This window comes from Rhea americana, unplaced genomic scaffold, assembly GCF_003343005.1.
Source record: "Rhea americana isolate MKP2758 unplaced genomic scaffold, rheAme1 scaffold_5, whole genome shotgun sequence".
Lineage (NCBI taxonomy): Eukaryota > Metazoa > Chordata > Aves > Rheiformes > Rheidae > Rhea > Rhea americana.
The window spans coordinates 13,171,296-13,192,049 of NW_028186645.1; the positions used below are offsets into that span (position 1 = coordinate 13,171,296).

Genomic DNA, 20,754 nt, shown 5'->3' on the forward strand with positions numbered 1-20,754 from the left:
ATTTGACATGGCACCACACTGAGATGAATAAAATGACATCCTAAATGAGGCTGCATATTGACTAGTCACCATCCAGAGCACATTACTTTGCTGCCACAATAGGAAGAAGGAATTGCCCCCAGCAGTGCTAAAGATAATTGTCTTTATCACAGATGGTATCACGATGAACTATACTGCATGCATTTTCCCCGCACTTGGCTGTGGCTCATCCAGATGGTGAAGGAAATGAAATTGAGATCATCTGTATATACATTTATGTATTAAACATTTTGCCGTTTCCATCACCAGTTTCTGCGTTTTCCTACTCATCTAAGAGATGAATGAGTATCCACAAGTCTAGGATGCTGCATTTGTAAATGTCAAATAAGAAACTAGAGTAAAACAGTCAGTAAAGCTGCTGAACATCTTGTCTAACTTCAAGAAAATGGAATGTCCTTCCACCTGCAGACTCATTACCAGCTGTTATTTTACTTAAAAGGGGTACAACATAAAATATTATCATTGCATGGGGAGCTGGGCACACAGCCAACAAGAAAAAGCATAGAAAGCCTTCATCTCTAGGTTACCTATCCCAACCACAATCAAAGGACTAGTAAATACTGTATTAACAGTCATTCAACATAGGATATTTTTAAATGGATTTCTGCTCCACTGCCTGTGGAAGAATATTCCAACTCATTTCCTCCACCCTCCCAGAGAAGTCACTACACATAGCATAAAAGGCACTTTATCATAGAATCGGTAAGGTTGAAAAGGACCTCTGGAGATCATCTAGTCCAACCTCCTGCTCAAGCAGGGTCACCTACAGCATGTTAGACAGGGTTGCATCCAGGTGGGCTTTGAATATTTCCAGAGAACGAGTAACAAGGACCTTCCCTTGCTGAAGCCCAGGCTTGAACCAGGGACCTTTAGATCTCCAGTCTAACGCTCTCCCAGCTGAGCTACTTGAGTCAGATGAAGGTCTGAGATGGATCTTTTTTTGCTATAGAAGATATTGATTGCTACTAATCACCTGTGCAAGCACCCCACTGGGTAGAGTTAAAAAAAACTTGTTCTATCACTACCCAGTTACAACTTCTCCAAAGAAAAAACTGCCAATCCGGCAGCACTTGCCACAGTTTAAAAAACAAAAGAATCCATCTAAGAATCAAGAGGTTTCAGTCTTACATGAACAAGGTCAGTATTTCTTTCACACACACACCCAGAGAACGGTGGAGGTTGGAAGGGACCTCTGGAGATCAGCTAGTCCAACCCCCCTGCTCAAGTATGGGCACCTACAGCACGTTGCATGGGATCGTTTCACAGAATCACAGAATGGTTGAGGTTGAAAGGGACCTCTGGAGATCATCAACCCCCCCTGCTCAAGCAGGTCACTTAGAGCATGTTAGACAGGATCACACCCAGGCAGGTTTTGAGTATCTCCAGAGAAGGAGATTCACAGCCTCTCTGGGCAACCTGTTCCAGTGCTTTGTAAAAATGGAGAGAATCTGGTGTAAGAAGGTAATGCCGGACAAGAAAAAGCAAGTGTAAACACCAAAGATGAGTGACGACAACAGGCAAGCGACAATCTTCTTCAACAGACTAGATGAAAGATAGTCAGTTTCTAATATTGGCTAGAAGGTAAACAGCAAGCTCAAGAAAAAAGGCCTATCACAAAGACAATCAGCACAAAAGCTGACAGAAAAATAATGCTCCCTGGGAAAAACTGACAAAGATTCTCCAAAGAATCAGACCTTGCTGGCAAAATGCAACACCATGGGTAGTCCCAAAGACTTCAGATATTTCAAATGCCTACTGTCTAAGGCTTTGATAGAACACATCAGCCACAGGGAGGCAGAATGTCTCAACACCTGCATCAGAGGAAGTCTTTGGGCCATATCACAACAACCCCTAGTGAGCACTCCACAGAAATAATATGGGTGGAAACTCTACAACTTCCAGGGGGACACAACAGGCAGAACATCATCAGCCACTTGGAACTCAACCAGCACACCAGGGACATCTGACATCCCTGGCCCAGGATACCCTTTAATGGCCATAAAGCAATTCAGATTATGACTTTATGGCTTCTCCTAAAATCCATGAGATCCTAAGTTCAGTATTCCTTACTCCTAAACCTTTACAACACTGCTCAGTCATGTCCCAGACGGAAGCCATTGGTCCAATACCAACTCTCAGCAACAGAACCATGAAGACCTCCCCTCCATATGGCAATATGCACACCCAAGCTCATTTTGGCACATGATACTGGGAAAGCAAAAGCTCTAAAAGCAAGTATGGAAACATTCTCTATACTCTATTCCTAGTTTTGTGAAGCCCCCCATCTCCAACAAAATACATCCTGGCTTACAGAGAAACACATGTTTCTAGCTGTTATCTGGAAGCTGTTAGATTTTACTGTTCATTTATCTGAAAAAAAAGAGAAAGAAATCTCTGCCATTGGCTTATTAATCTGTCATAATGAGAGTCTTCATAATTAATTTGTCCCTGAAGTTGCTTTGTAATGGTAGCAAGAGAATATTTTAGGAATGGCAACTACCTCTGGTGTCAAAATGATGAGGAAAACAAATGTTCAACCATCAACAAAATGCAGCACCTTTTCCACTCCCTTCTGATGGTGGGAGACAGTACTGCACGTTGGAATTACAGTGTGGTTAGTTACTAGGCATATTGCAATTGAGAATTCATCTACCATCTTGAGATGAAATTTGTTGAGCAACATAAGTGGAAGGGGCAGCATCTGCCACTGGGGTGCGAGTTCAGGGGGGGTCTTTTCTATACATCGCTTCTTTTTCAATTAACTGCATGTGTCCAACAATGACAAGCAGTGAACAGTTTTTTACAGTTATTTAAAAGAACCTGCTTTCAATTGTTGCACGTATGTCCCACAATTTCAATGATTTTCTTAAATAAAGAAGCCTAAAAGCAAAAGAAGAGAGTTAGTCTTTTTTGCTGTTGCTTTTTTTAAATTTAATATCCTACAAATAAAAAACGCTTGCCTACATTAGTCTTTCAATATTCACATTAAATTTAACAGGTTTCCAGGCTGTTTGCAAATGGAAGAATTTCTTGGGCTGTGAACTCATCAGATTTTGACATGCTAAGGAACCTGACATTCAACCAGTTCTGGAGTAGGATCTCCAAGAAACAAGCTAAGGCACATGCACTGTGATGCTCATCCCTCCAGGTGAGGGCCAAGCTCTGTTAGCACTGACAATTCTACTCCAGAGAGGGACTGGGAAGGGGAATGGGAAGTCTGCTGGCTTGGCTGCCCATGACACAAGCTTGCAAAGCCAGACTGGGAGAGTTGTCCTGCCTGGAGATAGGGATGAATCCACTCAGGGCATGCATCTTGTTTTGCTCAGAAAATTAAGATCCTGGCAAGTCTTTGACACGAGTTCCTAATGAGCACATTACCAGGGGGGTTAATCTCTGCCCAAACTGACAACAGTACTGCAGGGGCCAGAGGAGCTGCAGCCAGGGCTGAGGTAAAGGCAGAGCTGTGGCATGGTGGAGGCATGTCAGTAGAGCAGGAAGATGGTTCAGGCTGGGCCTAGGATGGCAATGTCTGTGAAAAGAGGTCAGCCAGACAGTGCTAGTGTAGGAAGATGCATGCATCCAGACAGGGATTTACCAGAAAAGGTACGTGTGTGAAGCTGACACTGCTTCTGCCTGTGTTGTGCTTAGTCCTGAGCCATGTTACGAAGTTCTTGCTACCCTAAAATGAAGCTGCAGGTTCAAGCATCAAGCATCACCTTTCCCTCATAAAGATTCAGTCCCTAGCCTGTGGCGTCTGAGGCCAGTAGAGGCTAAGGGAAGCTGAGGAAGGATCTAGTCCCCGCTAGTCAGGGAGGCAGGAGCTGGTACAACTCTTAAGACCCTTAACATGCATCAGGTTGCAGACATCTCTCAACTTTAAGCATGTAGAGCATACAAGCACTAGCTCACAGCGAGCAAACCCCATGTTTCCAGCTGACAGCCTTACTGTGTAAGGGGGGACCTTTATCAGACCCATTTCTCACTCCCTTGGCTTAGGGGCCAACATTTCATTATAACCCTGCTGCTCAGTCAAGGATCATCACTCCATACATTGGCAGTGAATAACTCTCAATTCAGACTCTGCCACAGCAAAGCCATGGCTTATTGCAAGAAGTAGAAGCAGGGAAAGTGACATGAAGGGAGAGGAGAGACAGAGCAGGCAATACTAGAGCACCAAAGAGATTAAACAGCTCCTGCTGGGCCCCACTGACCCTGCTGTCTGACTGTGAACAAAAGGAAAGGGCCCCAGGGAGGGAAGCGCATCTCCTTACTTATCCTCTCAGAAATCCTACAATAAACAAAGGGAGTGCAAAGCCTGCTGCCCTTCAGTATCCTGCAAAAACCTACTCATGTTCAGGGACAACAGCAGTGCCTAATACCTCAAAAAAAAACACAATAAACAAAATTAAAGAACAGTGAGCAACTCTCCAAAGCAGCCCTACAATAAGAAACAGGCTGCACACTAACACAGTTGACAGACAAACCAAAATCAATACCTTTTCAAACAAAAACTGCAGGGGCAGTAAGGACACTTTAGGAGCTGCTTTTTTAAAAAATAAATAAATAAATAAAAACTGCTAGTGACCTTTTCAGTGAATTTACCTCTATATTCAGCAAAGCTGGCAAGACAGTAAATGGATCCAGGCTTTGCAGAAAATGTTCAGAAAGCATGGTACATAGGTGTGTATGTGCAGCCTCATGGGCATATTCATAGTTGAAATGGAACTAGGAACAGAGTGGAGGCTGTATAAAGATGACCCTTGTCACTATGTATATCTGCTCCCTGTGGTCCCTTCCAAGTCACATCAACTCAGTACACTGACAAAAACAAGCTGAAGCAAGCTGAATAGCACACCATCAGCAGAATTTATAGTCCTAAAAAGGGACTTTAAAAAAGAAAAAAAAAAGAAGAAGAAGAGAAACCTCAAACCAATTCCACGGGACCAAAACTAGGCTTACCTAGGCTTGCAGTATATGTTATTCCCATTCTCTTCCTCTGAAGCCAACTTTGAACCTTTGATTCTTTCTTGGAAGTGGCTATTTCAACAGAATCAGTCACACCCTGAACACACAGGAACACATCCACATGATGTGCCTGTCCGGATGTACAAAAATGCAGACACGTGCTAAGATCAACAGATATCTAGGCAGAGCCTCCAAACAATTTCCCTAATCAGTAACGTAAGGGCTAGCTGCAAAGCCTAGCACTGAATCATACATTTTGTTGTGTCCCTGAACTAAAGCAGCTGAGCTGATTTATTGCGTATAGGTGCACAGCTGCTCCAACCCAGAGAACATAGCTTCCTTTTTCTTAGTCCTTGAGGCTTACCCAGCCTGGCCTGGCAAAGCCCTGCCTGAACCTCAGACTCTGGATAGAGGAGACCAGAGTTCCCTTTAGGAGCATCTTTTCATCAAGTGTGCAAACTGAGTAGGTCCCATGTAAATATGAAGGCTTGCCCGGAACCCACAAAGATGCCCTCAGCACTGTCAGAAACTTCAGAGAAGTGTTTGCAAGACATTGCCCACTGCAGCAATTCCCTCAATACTGACTTAACAGATTAAATAAAGACACTGGCTTGACAGGTAAGATAATTGTGCGTTACCCTCCAGTACCTCCAGTACATTTTTTTATCAGATACACTTTAGGGAGAATGTGATAAGGTCACTGGTTTAGCAGAGCAAATCTACAGTATTCAGCTCTGCTTTACAATTCCAATCTGGCCTGATATGTGAAATATCCTCTGTATGCACAACCATTTTTTTCATCCCTGTTTTTACATTTCTGTACTCCTAACCTGTCCTTTAGGCTGGAGTTTTATTGCAAGCTGACTACAGTATGTTTTGGAAGAGGAACAAAATCCACAATATTGGTCTTGTTAGGGACTCAAAGGACAAACAACACATAATATTTGAGAAACTCAGTTTACCCTTGCAAGCACTAATGCGTCTTTATCAGCAACTTAATGTTTTACGTACCTACTTCTCCACATCTCAGATAACATGACTACAATTCTCAAGCCAGTTATCTTCCTACTTTCAAAATAGATAAAACACTGATTACCTGTCAGCTCTAGTGATTTTATAGCTGGCCTTTAATAATCAAGTTTCATAAACCAGCCAGGAGGTCACAACTACTCAGTCTTTCATTACCATAACAACCCTATATGGGGATTCAAAGTCAATGGGACCAGCCTTAAGTTACTTACAGTAGCATCCTAAGCAATTCCCACTTTCTTCTCATTTCCTTCCATCTTTTCTCAGGCCTTCAATCTCCTGAGAAATCCTGTATTAGAGATGAAAGTGTATGGCCAGGAAGAAAAGTGCAAAATAAATGAGACAACACCTATATCCCCTCACTTCTCTCCTTCTTCCTCCTCCAAAAATGTCACAGTGAGATGGCTCATTTCTCTGAAAAAATCACTGCACAGGACTGAAGAATATCCTGCTTCGCATGCACACATTCCACACATTCCCAATGCTACAAAAGTAAAACCTAGAGATGCTATGGCCATAATATTGTTCAGCTGATACCACTCTAGAAAGAAGGAGGAAAAGGAAGTGTCTTATAACTACAAGATTTATTTTGAAGCTCATTATATGTTTTCAGTGCAAAGCTTTCATGCTTTATGTGTTGGCAGGAAGTTTGCCAGACAGCAGTGCTCAAATGTAGAGTCATCAAACCACCAGCTGGCCCTACTAGTAGCTTTTTTAGATTGCATTCACAATGACCACGCCTTTTAGATGAAGAGATATCCTGGAGAGCACATAATAGGGCAACCTCCTATGCTTAGCTCAGGGACTGTGGATGGATTGTGAAGCTTTTCACCTCTCTATTCCTGGTACCCATTCAGCTTGGTGACAGATAGTCACTGCCACCTAATGGCTACTCAGTGTCTCATAGGAAGCTCATTTGATTCTTCTCATTCCAGTTCATCACAGACTGAAGCACAGCCAAAGAAAACCACCACTGCATGCACTGCATTGCAAAGGGGAAGAACAGCTGACAGAGGCTGCAGAGGCAGAAATAACCACCTCCTTCAGCTTTTAGAAGAAATACATTAATAGGGAACTTCTCTCTGAGAAACTCCTGTTCCTGAAGCCATTGCAGAGTAGAATAGCCCATAGTCCCAACTCAGAGTTGCCTTTCTGCAGGAGGGCCATGGAGAGCTCCCTGGGATTTCTCTCTGCAGACACAGTCCAGCTTCATCATGAAGAAACTATATTAGGACATTGCTTCCTATTATTTAAGGTACATAGTGTTGGTGAATCACGAGGGAGGGCCAAAGGCACAGTCTCTTTCGCTAGTCTGAACTATTCAGAAATTGCAGGCTATTTTTGAAAAACACATGTACACCCACGCATCTTCTTTTCAGAGGCAGCAGGCTCCTTCAGTCAGGCAAGTATATGGTTGTGAAACAAAGCTTTCTTTTGAAAACACACACCTCACTGTGAGAAGCAAATGCTACATATGCTGAGAAGAGCCCCTCAGGAGCAAGAAAACATATTCTGTACAATAATGGCATAAGGTTACAGTTTTCAAATAATTGCCCAGGTACTGACAGCCCAGTAACCAGGAGTTTGAGTGAGGAAAATATCCTAGTTCTGCTCTCAAAAGGAGGAACATTAATTAACCTCCCCAAATGGCTTTTCCCTGACAAAGCAATTTTATAGCCAACATAGTTAACTCAAGAACAGATTCTTACTGTCTCCTGAGACACCCTGACAAGAGATCCTTTCTCTCCTTGATATCTTCCCTCTATTAAAAATATACCATTATCCACACTCCCAGCAGCAATCTTTTGTCTTACATAAGAACACAACAAAAGCAATGCCTTGCTCAAGATTTGCAGCTATGCTCACTACAGCTGAAATGTGCAAGATGACCCAATGGAATCTTCTTCCTATGATGACAACTTAGAAGCCCACTGATGCCAGCCCTTAAACAAAGTGTATATAGTGAGATACCTCCTGACAGCAGGATCAGCAGAAACTGATGCCAGCAATGTTCAAAGTGCCAAGAGATCTAGGTGCCAAAGTCAAGTACCAATGATAAGAGGCACACTGGAAATGTCCCAGAGTAGGCTGACTTGAGATTAGAGAGACAAACCACTTCAGGAGGCAGAAGAATTTGAGAGATACGTGGCCTTCTGCAGAACAAAGTGGTTTGTTGACAAAGTAAGAAATGTCGAGTTTGGGAAACGGGACTGAGTGCACTGTCCTCATTTCTCCTCTAATCCACATTACAAGCAGGGCAAAAGCAGGAAGAAATGCCCAAGCTTACACATGTATAGATGGTCAGGATCATTTAATAAACCAGATGTGAAGCCAAGAAAGCTCAGATCTCCTCAAGTGCTACTAACACAGGATCTACAGGCATCCTAGAAAGCATCCAATGTCTTGAGGCTAACAATGGTTGTCACTGGCTTTCACATTATGATATAGGCATTACCATCATATGTGGGAAAAGGGCAGCTCCCTAACTCAGTAAAAAGATCAAGTTACCCATGTGGTCCAGCCACCTGTGGTGAAATAAGACAAGTGCTGGAAAGGGCATAAAACATGGCTGTTTGAGCAGGTACACCCCTGTTACAGGCAGTGGCAGAAATGGAAATGATAAAATCTCTTCCCCCCCCCCCCCATAGTTGCTGAGGAGGGGCTGTGAGTGCCATCATGAAGGTGGCTTTTCCCATCTCCTGACTGAAGGGAGAGGCAGAGACAGGCACAAGCACCAAGCCAACACTACCAAACCCCATGGACACAGAGCAAAATTCCAGCTCCTCATGGAAAGTAATAGATACTCACCTGATCTGCTGACCACAAAAAGACGCTGAGAACTGTCTGGCTGAGAGCATTAGCAACAGAAGTGGCCCATGTGAGACAGAAAAATAGAGTAAGATCAAAGAGGTATCCTTAGATCTAAGTGGGAACATGGCTAAGAGTCCCTGGGGAACTCATTTCCCTTTAATCTGCTTTTTATTTAACTGTTTCCTAATAACTATGTCACTGTTTGGCCCCTACAGACTCAGAGACTGGTGCTGCCATTGAGGTTTCCTATCTTCTGTCTGAGCCCGTGAGCAATTTGGAGGTTCCAGTTTAACATTTGACTAGGAATTCTTGGCGAGTGAGTTTAACACTATCATTTGCGTTTGAGTAGCACCTATCAGGGTGTTGAGTACCAGGAGAAGATACACAGAAAGGACTGCTTTTCCTCTCCCAGTAGCAAGCCTGACCCAGTCACACATGCAGCTGCACCATGTCCCTCACCAGAGGCAGGGGCACAGTAGCTGCATCCAGACCTGCAGGCACTATCTGCATCCCAGGGTCTCCAAGTCCCTTCCCAAAAGAATCCATGGTCTAAGCCCAGAATCAAAATGAGGGTGGAAATCAGTAACCAATTCATATACATATTTAAAAGAAAATTTGAAACTCTCACCATATGAATGGGAAGTTAATTTGACCTCATTAGAAGGACTGAAAGCCAAGAAGTACAATGAATGCCTGAGAGCACAAAAGATGTATTCAAGTCAGAAGAAGGTACAAGCAGCATCTGATAAGTATCCTCCACACATAGCATACTCTTGAGAGGGACAATCACATCCTATTGACCCATCCAGTGACTAATCTTTAATACCCACTCCAGTGGCAGAACTTCTCACATTGAAGTAACTGGTCCAAACTCAACAAACTCAGCTCCCAGAGATTTTTGAAAGAGCTGCAAGATGGTAAAAACTTGATTGCCATCCACTTGGAGCTGCGCTGAGACAAAGGGTTTGGCATGCTATTCTCTAGGCCCACTTAAAGGAATCTCTAAACACAGAGGTTATTCTCCCCTGGCAAGTCAATGTTTTGCAAGCACAAGCATTGCAGTGATATTGCTGGGGAGCCCACGAGCTTTGCTAGTGTCAGGCTGAGTGGTGTCCCTCAAAAACAGGTGCCAACAGCAGGACAGGCCTCAACATACTGAACATTTTTGCCAACTTATGCTATGCCTGTGCTTGCATCCTCCTATTTACTTCCCAGCTCCATTCTCTTCATGTAGCCAAAGGCTCAGGGATAGCATTGGCCATGCCACAAGAGCGCACTCGTGTCACGCTGACATGTTGTGCTAGTCACTATCTTTGCCACCTGCAGAGGCTGACTCAGCTTGTCTTGGCTGCCAAGCAGGGAGAGCACAGCTCTGGGCAGTGCTAGCAAATAAGGTCTTTCTGGCTACCTGGAACATGAATTGACAAACCATCAAAACCTGGATGACAGATGTTAATGACACCATAGAGACATACAGCAAAAGCTCAGAAATTTGCAAGGGCTACTGGGAACCACTTTCAAATGACAAGTACCAGCAACTTCATAACTTGGGCTTCGCACAAGAAAGCTACAAACAGCCCTTCTGCAAAACAGTTTTCATAGGTACAAGCTTCCTAACAGACTTCTGGAGCCATTAAAAGCGCCAGACTGACAGCTCTGGAGTCTAGAAGTTTCTGATCCACACAACAGTCCAGATCAGTGCTGTACAGCTTACTTTGCCAAACTTGCCTGAGAGAGATCTGTTCTACATCAGGAAGCTCACAATCATCAGAACTGAGACTGTCAGGAATGGAGGTAATCAGTGCTTGTTGCAGTGGATTTATTCTAGTACCCTAGCCCAACAAGAACTCTCCTACTCATTCCACTGACTTTAAAGAGTCCCACAGTTGGCCAAGATTTTCAGACTCTCTTAGTCACCAACTATGAAGAGAAGCCATAGGCCTGAGTGCCCCTGGAGTGCTTGCAGAGGTTGCAGAGACCTAGGTAGACAGAACATGAAGCTCTAGACTCTAGTGCATTTATCCTCAGTTCAGCTAGGGCAACAGTGCCACTCACCTGGGATGAGACAGTAGAACAACTTCACATCTTTAGACAGTGCTGATGATGTTGATTCCCTGCCAGAAGGGTACTAAAGCATGCTGGAGCCCAATGCCAGAGATTCCTATCTCTAGACAAGGCCTGAATCAGCATGTCTGGTGCAGGCCTTGGTACAAGGCATGAAATGGAGCCCACTGGTCAAACATAAGCCCAGGCCCACCACTGTTTCCATCTCCACTCTGAGAGGCCCTGGATAACACTATCCCATGCATTATAGCTACACCAATGGTCTGAATCCTACACTCACTAAGAAGGGAAATGAGGTTAAAGACCTTACTTCAGACATACTGCACAGTCTGGTATAATTCAGCACATGTCTTGTTTCCAACTCTGAAGAGGCCCTAAGTGGGAATAGTAGGGAGACACTGGCTACATGATGTGCACTCAGCTAAAACACAATGCTACTCACTGCTAAAGTGTTGTAATGTAGTGCAGGGTTAGAGTGAAATGTAGGAAAAGTATAGCACAGGACTGAGAAACACAGAAGAGGTGCTTTCTTTTATATCTTACTTCTCACTAGAAATGCTTTTTCTATTCATGTTAGTTGGTTATATCAAAAGACAGCAAAAGACAGCCTTGCAGTAAAATGTTTGCCCAATTACTTTTGATTTTTTTTCAGAGTTCTTATATAAGCCTGATTCTTTCCAGTGATCTCTCCCCAAACATACTTCTACTTAAATCCTTTAACCTTCATTTTACAGCAATAACCAAACAGCAAGTGGGATAAGAAACCACTGCCAAGACCCTCTCAGCAGCTGACCTCCACACATCCAGTCCAGGCAGTCAGGATTAGGGCAGATCAGAACCAAACCTATCTCCCCTCATACATGGAGAACCTGAATCTCTAATGGGCCCAGGCACGCACTGTTTGTATGTCGCTATTCTTGATGAGGGACTTTCTCAATAGATCTTGCAAGAATCTTTTCTAATGTGCAGAGATACTTGTCTCTGTTGTTAACAACCACCCCATAGCAGGCATATTGAACTATAAAGCCAATAGCTTCATGGTTCGCTCTACAGCCGTGGTTTTAGCAACACATCTGTGCCTTGCAGGGTTTCTGAGGGACACAGTCCAGTGTCGTACCACCTACCTGTGACTTGAGGAAGTCGTACTCCTCCGATCCATATGGAACACTCCGAAGCGAGGTGAGGTAGTCATAGGTAATAATTGCTGTCTGCAGGTGAAACCAGAAATAGTCAGAAAACTCTGCAGTTATCTTGGACAAAACAACTAACTCTCCATTAAGGAGAATGTATGTAGCTTAGGCTCCAAAGTCTAGGCTTCATAGTAGAGTTTACAGTAACCAAGTATTTAAATTATATGAAAAAAAAATAATAGCTTCAAGAATTCAAATGCTGATTTTCACCATCTATAGAAAGCAGTGCAGAAACCTAACATGTAGCTATAAAAAATAACCAATGCTTCATACCCCTACAACATCCTCCATTAGAGAAGTTCAAAGCACTGCTGTAACTTCTGTGCAGTACCTTTCACAGCAGGGTCCCATTCTCAGTCAGCTATTTGGGGCTTCCACAATAAGATCAGCTGCTAGTAATACAGGCCATCCAGTCCTGTTTCTGCCTTACCAGTCCTCCCACATTTTATCTTCACATCTCCAACCTCCCTAACCACACTGCTGCACAGTGTGCTCAGTCTGGGTGGGTGGCTCAGCAGGGAACAGAAAGGCTGATGACAAGCACATCAATTAGTACAAGCAGTACTTCCAGGGATATTCAACAACATAAAGGGCAAGAGGGCAAAAGATACATAATTACAAAAGTGTTAAATAGGAATCCAGCTTATTAGCTGGACATAGCCCCAGACAATACAGTTAGATTCCTCAGTGTCTAAAGATTTTTGAAAATGGATCTTAAGAATGCCACAATTTTATCCTAGGATTAGAGTTCCTATCTTTTCACAGTCAGAATGACAGGAAATGGAATAGAAACATACAGAGAGAGAGGGGTATGTATATCTAGATTAGAGATGAGCTCATCCACTAATCCATCATTTGAACGTCAAAATCCTTGCCATAAAGTAGTGTTTGCATGACTTGGATTCAAAGTCACTTTCCCTAAAACTTCCCTACTAGAGCAACTGCATCCCATTCCGCGATGGGACACTAGCCTCACTTCCACCCTGCACTCTCAGCCTGGGAAGTGTGCAGAAAAAGCACACAGCACAATCATAGTATCCTGAAGACCAAAGAGGCAAGCAGATCAAATATGGTTTGGGGCAAAGGCGCTGGAACCAACAGTTGGGAAGCAGTCAAAAACTCAAAGATGCCTCTATTTAAGAGGGGATCAAGCTGGGAAGCAGTTTCAAACAGACATACTCTTTCCTTCTGGAGCTTAGGTCTCCTATTTTCAGGATTGAAAACTGAGCAGGACAAAATTTTCCTTCTGGCTTTTCAGATTCTCTTGCCCCTGGTGAACTAAGGAGCTGCACACCTACACAAAGACACATTTGGAAGAAAAATTTTTCATAGCATATTCCCAAGTCAAAGAACAACTGTGAAGTGGAGGGAGGCTTGAGTTGGTTCTTATTTTATCTCTGGTCCATAAGGATAATTATCACCTCCAACATGAAAAGAAGCAGCTAAGACATTGGCCTGCATTACAGACAAAGAAGGAATTAATTAAGCAGTTGCTAATTACATCATAATCTTAAACATTAAATTAGTATTATGATGATCCTAATAGGTAAATCTGACATTACCAAATCCCTGCTAGTGTCTGAGACACATTCCAGCTACAGCACACAACATTCATTTGATGTGCTCCAAAACAACTGGGGTGCCCTCAAAAAAGTATAGCAAATGCAAAAACTGCTCTGCTAGGCTTCTAACTCTACCAGAACACAGAAACTGCCTAAAATATGATTCTGTCCTGACCACAGACTTCATTCTCATCTGTGCTGTCTACAGAGTGAGACTGTATCTTAGAGACATAAAAAGACCTACAACATCATCTAATGCCTCCCATTATATGTCAGATTATTTCTTTAACTGATCTTCTATCAATCCAGTGTTAAATACTCCAAAGATGTGGGCTTTCACTTTGCCTCATTTAATTCTCAGCTCCTTACACCCTTTCCATCACTCCTAAAACTATCCTCAGATTTTGTGAGGTCCTGGCACAACATTCCTTCTGAATAACTGTCTATCCACACATAAGCAAATGCCAGTTCCCTAAACTGAGGCTCAAGAAGAAATTGTATATTAGAGCACTTCCTTCAGCAACTCTCCCAGCAAATTCTGCAAAGGACAGGTGAACCATCATGGATAAAATAAGAGTAAACTCAAATCTTTCTGATCAAACTCAGATGAAACCTGTCTAGGGGCCTGAGAATGCAGTTCTAGGTCAGTTTTTTTGATTCCTACATGTTCTTTTTTCTGAAGGATTTTTTTTTTGGGGGGGGGGGGAGGCCATATCATAACTTGTCTTAATTTTTTTGCATCTGCTGCTGCTGAATTTAGCTCTAAGAATTGCAGCTTTTTAATTACAGCCTGCTTTTCACTGAATATGGTCCAACTGAGTTAAGCATCTGAGTTAGGAGTCCAGTTACAGCTAGACAGACTCTGTAGGCCCATGTAGATCCCACCAATATCCAAAGTCACTTGTTTGCTAAAGAATCTCAGCTTTCATCTACAAAAAGAGCAAGACCAAGAAGCTGAGGCCTTCTTAGAAATGAACATGTCTAAAGACTTGGTTGGTTTCACCCACCCTATTCCACTGTGAAGAACGAAACCTGCCTGTGCTTACATGAGGGCTGGCCCCCATCTGTCCAACACAGAACAGACCCCAGACTGGGAAGACTGAGATCTCTGGTGCAGCAGGACTAAAGAATCTCTCAAGAACAATCTGACCATACACAGTCCCATACATTAGAGGGAACAGAGAATTCAAAAAGAAACAGAAAATTCCCTTTTCAAACGTATACTCAGATATACATGTGCTGCAGCCCTGGCAAAAACTGCTATCACCTATAAAAGACAGAGCATTGGTAGCCTTTTGTGGGGGTCACTTCTTGCTGCCATGGGTGCAGAGCCCTCTAATGCATGTAAGAGCAGGGCCAGTGAAGTGCTGGTCAGACTTGCAACTGCCTGAAGACAGAGGATGTGAAAGTCAAGCAGGGCTTTAGATACGTCAGCATCTAAAGCAAAGAGTATCTCCCTTCCTCTACTTCTTATCTATCAGGAAGAATAAACTCTCACAGTCACGCAAAACACAGACAGACCAACTGTACAACCTCATCACTGTGCAGTGATTTTTATCTTAAACAAAAGGTAGTCACAAAAAAGGCTTCAGTAAAATTGAGAAACACTGGCCAAGCAGAGAGAACTCAAGCCCATATTACAGAGCCCTAACAGCTTGGAGAGCAGACCCTTCTCCAGTCACACTAAGTTGTGTTCCCTCTCCATGCCTCCATTTCCTTTTGCAGTAAAAGGGAGATAACTGCTCCCCACCACCACGCAGTGCTGCCTTAACAGTCATAGGCAGAGCACAGAGCTTAGAATTTATTTTAAGAGGGAAAGATTAAAGTCTACTTCCACCTTCATCCTTTCAAAACAAGCATTCATTCTTCATAATTCATGGTGCAGCCTGCACATATACATGCATGGCACTCAAGCCAATGAACGGAGCTTGCTTCTTATTTCATCTGCCCCCAGGAGCTGGCTCCCTGTAAAACTCATTAACAAAGTGCTTAAAAACTGTAGGATATGCAGGCAGACAGCTGCTTAGCGCTGGGGCCTGTAAGTGATAGAGAATGTGGCTTGAAGTGACAGATGCATAATGCAAATGAAGTATATGAAGACTGGTCCTCCCTCTCTCCACAGTGTCTGACCTACCTTGTTCCCTGCTCCTCATTAATTCATCAGTAAGCATCCTCAAGAAGACTGTAACCTGTTTGGCTGACAGTCCCCATTCTCAGGTTTTCTGGAGCTGTGATCCACACAGGGTGAAACAGAGGTGATGCACCCATGTGCCTAGGAAGATGCTGTAGGGTTTACTTTAGGAATCTGGAAACCAACATTCTCAGAAGTAAAACTTCTCCCATCCTCACTTTATCCTTGCCTTGAGAACGATCCTCACAACACCTGCCTTTCTCTCCCATCTTCTGATACTAGCAGTCTTAGGACAATGACTACTGTAGCATACTCATACAACAACCATGATCCTTTAAATCAAATGTTCTGGTGTAATAAATGACATCTACAATGGTATCTGGTCTGTATAAGATGGTCTGGTTACTTTACTGTTAAAGGTAACAGGACACTGTACCCAGGCAGGCGACCTTGGAAATTGATTGATGGAAGTATGAGCCCAAAGTGAGCCCTAGTTCTGAAGGTCCCAATCAATCCACAGAGACAGTTCTCTACAGCCCAGTATCTCTATTTCTTTCTATGTGTAAATGATAGCTCTATTCCTGCTATACTTTCACCTCTTTTCTCCCTACTGTCTCAACAACTTGAAGAGCTCCTCATTGCTCTTCCAACTCGCAGGCCCAGCTGCCAACTGGAACTGCAGAGAGGGAATGCAGGAAATTCCAAGTTCTTGTGATCTTCAATTCTCAATTCTTCAATTCTCTTACAAACTTTGGAATCCTCCTACAAGTTACTAAGGTAAAACTTACCGTGGCAATGGCCCGGCTCACACGAACAATCCCAAAATCATTGGGATCCAAGAACTTGTTGACATACAGGTAGACGCTAGTGGTGGCTGCTGCCAATGAGGCAAGTTTGAAGACCCTTCTTGCCATGACTGATAATCCCTGCAAAGACACAAAACAGCAACAGTCACATATGAGAAGATGGGCAGAGGGATACCATGTTTAGAGCAACAAGGGACCTGACAATCCGTGTTTTAGTTTATGCTCTGCTAATGATTCACGACTAGCAACTGCCTCCAGCCAAGAGCTCCAAGTGATCAGGCAGCAAGTGAACACAAGCTGCTCTGCTTTGATTCCATCACTATTTCTAACTCAACAGCTTCTAGAGGCCAAAAACTCAAGAGCATTCCACAGTGCTAGATCATGTGCAGCCACAACATTTGTCCATGGTACCAAAGAAGACACAACAGGCGGAGAGAAACAAGAGAGCACATGGTCACCAAAAGTCAATTCTGCGCAAGGCAATTGTTGTCTTTTCACTGCAAGTGTTCTGAAGGTATCATGACCTGTGGGGCTTTTAAGGAAATACTAGAAGATGAAATAGAGTTTAAAGGAAGCTCTTTCAACATTAGAGAGCCCAAGACTTGTTGGAAACTGCTAGGCTCCCTGTAGAGGCTCCTCACTACGAATGTCCAGTGAGTGCCGGGAGAGAAGGCGGTGCATCCTCCTGATGCACCCCTGCAGGCTGCAGGTGACACAGCAATCAGCAGCAGACAGCCACATAAAATGCATGGGGGGGGGGGGAAGGAGCTGATCAAATTTACCAAGCAGGACTTGCTTGTTCATCATCATCATCCTGTGCAAATGCTATGCAGCATAGACTAGGACTGTACTGGCAGAATGGATGTCCATGGGAATCAACAGTTTAATCCTGGCTCCATCACAGACCCARCACAGGCCTGGGGTATGTCACTTCTCTCCTTGCTCACTTTTTCTCTGGAAAATGATGGTGGAGAATGAACATATTTCCCACTCAAGCATTTCTGAGCACTGTATTCATTATTTACAGGTTATAAGACAATGGAAACATGTAATTCATGTGATACATACTATGATTCTTTATGCCACTTTTGAGGATTCAAATCTGAAAAAAATCACAAATTAGATAAATTCTTCTTTCCTTTCCCTTATACAATCATTAGATAAAAAGCCTGATTGACCAGTCTGTCTGCTGGTACTATGAATCAAGAGGAACAGTTCACATACTCTGCAAACTCTCAGGAGCATCCTTGACAGACTGAGGGCTTTTACCCCATGACTAATCTTAGATTTGATTTTGAAACTTTCCCACTGCTCACTGTGACCCTTTAGCAAGGTCAGTCTTTCCTCCTGGAGACCTTGTGATCAAAAAACACAATGCAATGACACAGCTCAGGCCTTTCAAAAACAGTTCACAGGAACATAATCACCAAAATAGACTAATGTAACACAAAAGTTCTCTGTAAATGAACCTTAGCTGAACTTTATTGTTTCCTTACAAGCTTCAGCTAACTTCGAGATGCCAAGATGCACTGCGTCAGTTCAAGTCAGAGCAACGTGCAGTACCCCAGCACCTTCTCCCCTAGGAAGGACTCTCTAGCTGATTGTGACTCCTCTGAGCCTAAAATGAAACTCAAAGAAAATAAACCTGCTGCCATGACTGAAGCCAAATGACACTTCCCAAAGAAGGTTGCCCTCCTCCATTTGCCTCACTGTATTCTAAGAAATTTGGAGCTTCTTCCTAGAGGACTGATCTCTGTCACTCTTTTATACAAAAATCTCTCATAACCTCTGTGTCCTTCAAAAGACACTTTCACAACAGTCTTTTAATTAAACATTTCTGTTCCTTGAAAGGTTTTGTAAAATTCAATTTATTGGAAAATTAGGAGGTGTTAACAGTGGCATTTTTAATAAAGAACACATGCCTCTATTTTTCCTTTCATTTTTTTATTATTATTAAAAAAATTTGCTTGACAGCAGAGTGCAAGCCCATCTGTTCTTGGATTTTGCTCCTACCTGAAGCTGTAATTTGCAGTTCATGACATCACAGCTATTGCCATACCATCCAGATGTGCATCACAAACAGAAGATGGCAACTTCAGGTAGCAAATAAACAGCCAGAGCAGCTGAGCTCTACAGCAACAAAGTTCCTGCTTTCATGCTTAATGTGTTGTAGCAATAAAAAAGGAAGACTTAAAAACCCTCCAATATAAGATATAGAAATAGAATTGCCAGAATCGATTGTATTTCAAAGTTTTCCATAAGGTGTCAAGGAGTCTTTTCCATGTAAATGAGCCATTCTGACACCCCTAAGGGTACCTTAAAGACCCTGTCAGCTGTGCAATATGCCTGCTGATGTAACTGCCTTTCATTATTAAAAGTTATGTAATGAATTGCTTCCTGCTCCTCTTTGGCAGAGGTGAGCTAGCTTCTTTGACTTTCACCTGACTTAGTTCATGACTTATACACATAACGCATCCTTTCTTTACAGCCAAGCTGAACACCTCTCCTTTTCTCATTCAGCTGAGTCAGAACAGAGCACGGATGACCTGCTTTCTCCCAAGGACCACGGGCTAATCTCTCTGCAACTTGCCACCACTAGAGCCGGAAGCAGCGTGCCTGGCACTAGGCTAACAGGCACGACAACATGCCTCCACGGCTGGGCCTGCATCCCAGCTCACCCAAACCCAGGGAGCCAGGAGCTACCACCCAGGCCCATAGCAGGGAGCAAAGACCAGGGCTACAGTGAAGTCCAAGCAAAACTGGTTTGCATCCCAGGCTCAAGCATACCCTTGCTATTACAGGGAGGCCACACAAGCCGGCGGGGACCCACTCTCCACCGCCCGCAGCAGCGCAGCGCCCCGGCCGGCGCGGGTCCTTTCAGGCGTGTCCGCTCACCGCGGGGCCCCGAGAGCTGCTCCTGGGCATCCTGTGCCGCCGCCCCACGGGGCCTAGCCACCAAAGAGGCTGCAGGTCCCGCCCTGGGGAGCCGCACCTGCCCAGGCGACACGCCGGCCCCTCGGCGGAGGCCGCGCCCCAGCCGCCAAGCGGCGCCCCTAGCCCTGCGCTCCCAGCAAGGCGCCGCGGGTAAGTGCCCCACCTCGCCCGCAACGGCCCTTAAGGCAGCGACAGCACCGGACACGGCAAGGGCAGGCGCGGGGCCGCGCCGCGCCGAGGGGCCCGAGGCTGCGAGCGGCCACAGGTGCAAGGGTGTCGAGGACAGCGACTCCCCGCCAGACCCTCTGCAGGTTGTGACTCCACGTCCCAACCCTCCGACTCGTTGACTCTCAAGAGTCCACACTTACCGCCTTGCCGGCTCCGTGGCACCTTTTCTCCCGCAAGCTGAGCCCCTTTCCCCTCCTGCCTCGCACATGGTACGGCCCTGCCCCGCCCGGCATGCTGGGACTTGTAGTCTGCGGCCGCCACGGCCCGTGCGACTGGATTGCAGCGCCGGCCTTTGGGCGAATCCACGGGGAGAACGGGGAGGAGAAGGGAGGGGAGCCAGGCCGGTGCTGCGAACCCGTCGCCCCCCAGGCTGCTCTAACGCTGCCCCTCGGCGTTGAGATTCGCGGGCTCCCGTGCTCCAGCACCATCTGCAGTGAGCACCAGGGAGGAGGGGGCACCATGCTACTCTTAAGTATAGAACAAAGAACAGACATCTGCAGCTTTCTCAGTGAAGCTTAATACAAAGCATGCTTGCCTGGAAAACCCATCTTTTGTGTTCTTAAAAAAATCTCAGATTGATATGATATTTTATTTGATTTTAATGTTTTCTCACTGCAAGCCCTGCAGCAAGGAGAAGGCATATAAATAAATAAGCGTCAGAATTCATAAGACAGCATTTGAAACACTAAAATAAATATAAAAGCATTCCATTTCAGGGAGAGGTGAGAGGTGTTGGAGGGACTTCGGTGTTTTTTATTGAATAGAAATCAGAATGGCTCTTTTCTGAAAGATGCAGGTTTGGCGAGAGCACTGCAAACATTTTGACCTGCTAGCCGGGCTATGGCAACACATCAGAATTAGGCATGCGCACAGCCACCTACACAGGCTTAGCACATGGCTAGCAGTCCCATGTCTGTGTTCAGGGCTAAGGGAGTGTGCATACCATAGGGCCTTTCGAAAGAGAGTTGAACAGTATTGTCTTGTTCCTGTTAAGT

General features: G+C 44.4%; 1 protein-coding gene and 1 non-coding gene across 11 annotated transcripts in view; both read right to left on the reverse strand.

Annotated features, from left to right (window-relative positions):
* The window catches only part of ADCK1 (aarF domain containing kinase 1), an 86,058-nt gene extending 66,097 nt beyond the window's left edge, over positions 1-19,961 (reverse strand). The window contains exons 1-5 of one of the 10 annotated variants that reach the window (XM_085317607.1): positions 19,900-19,915; positions 17,666-17,699; positions 17,380-17,551; positions 16,580-16,717; positions 12,033-12,116 (exon numbers count right to left, since the gene is read on the reverse strand). In XM_085317607.1, the coding sequence (XP_085173733.1) occupies positions 12,033-12,116; positions 16,580-16,705 (210 nt within the window). In that variant the 5' untranslated portion in view covers positions 16,706-16,717; positions 17,380-17,551; positions 17,666-17,699; positions 19,900-19,915. The other 9 variants (XM_085317606.1, XM_085317605.1, XM_085317604.1 and 6 more) reach the window with 9 other exon arrangements.
* Positions 879-951, reverse strand: TRNAS-GGA (transfer RNA serine (anticodon GGA)). The gene has a single exon. It is a non-coding gene; the product is annotated as a tRNA-Ser (tRNA).
* Positions 19,962-20,754: the final 793 nt, after the last annotated feature.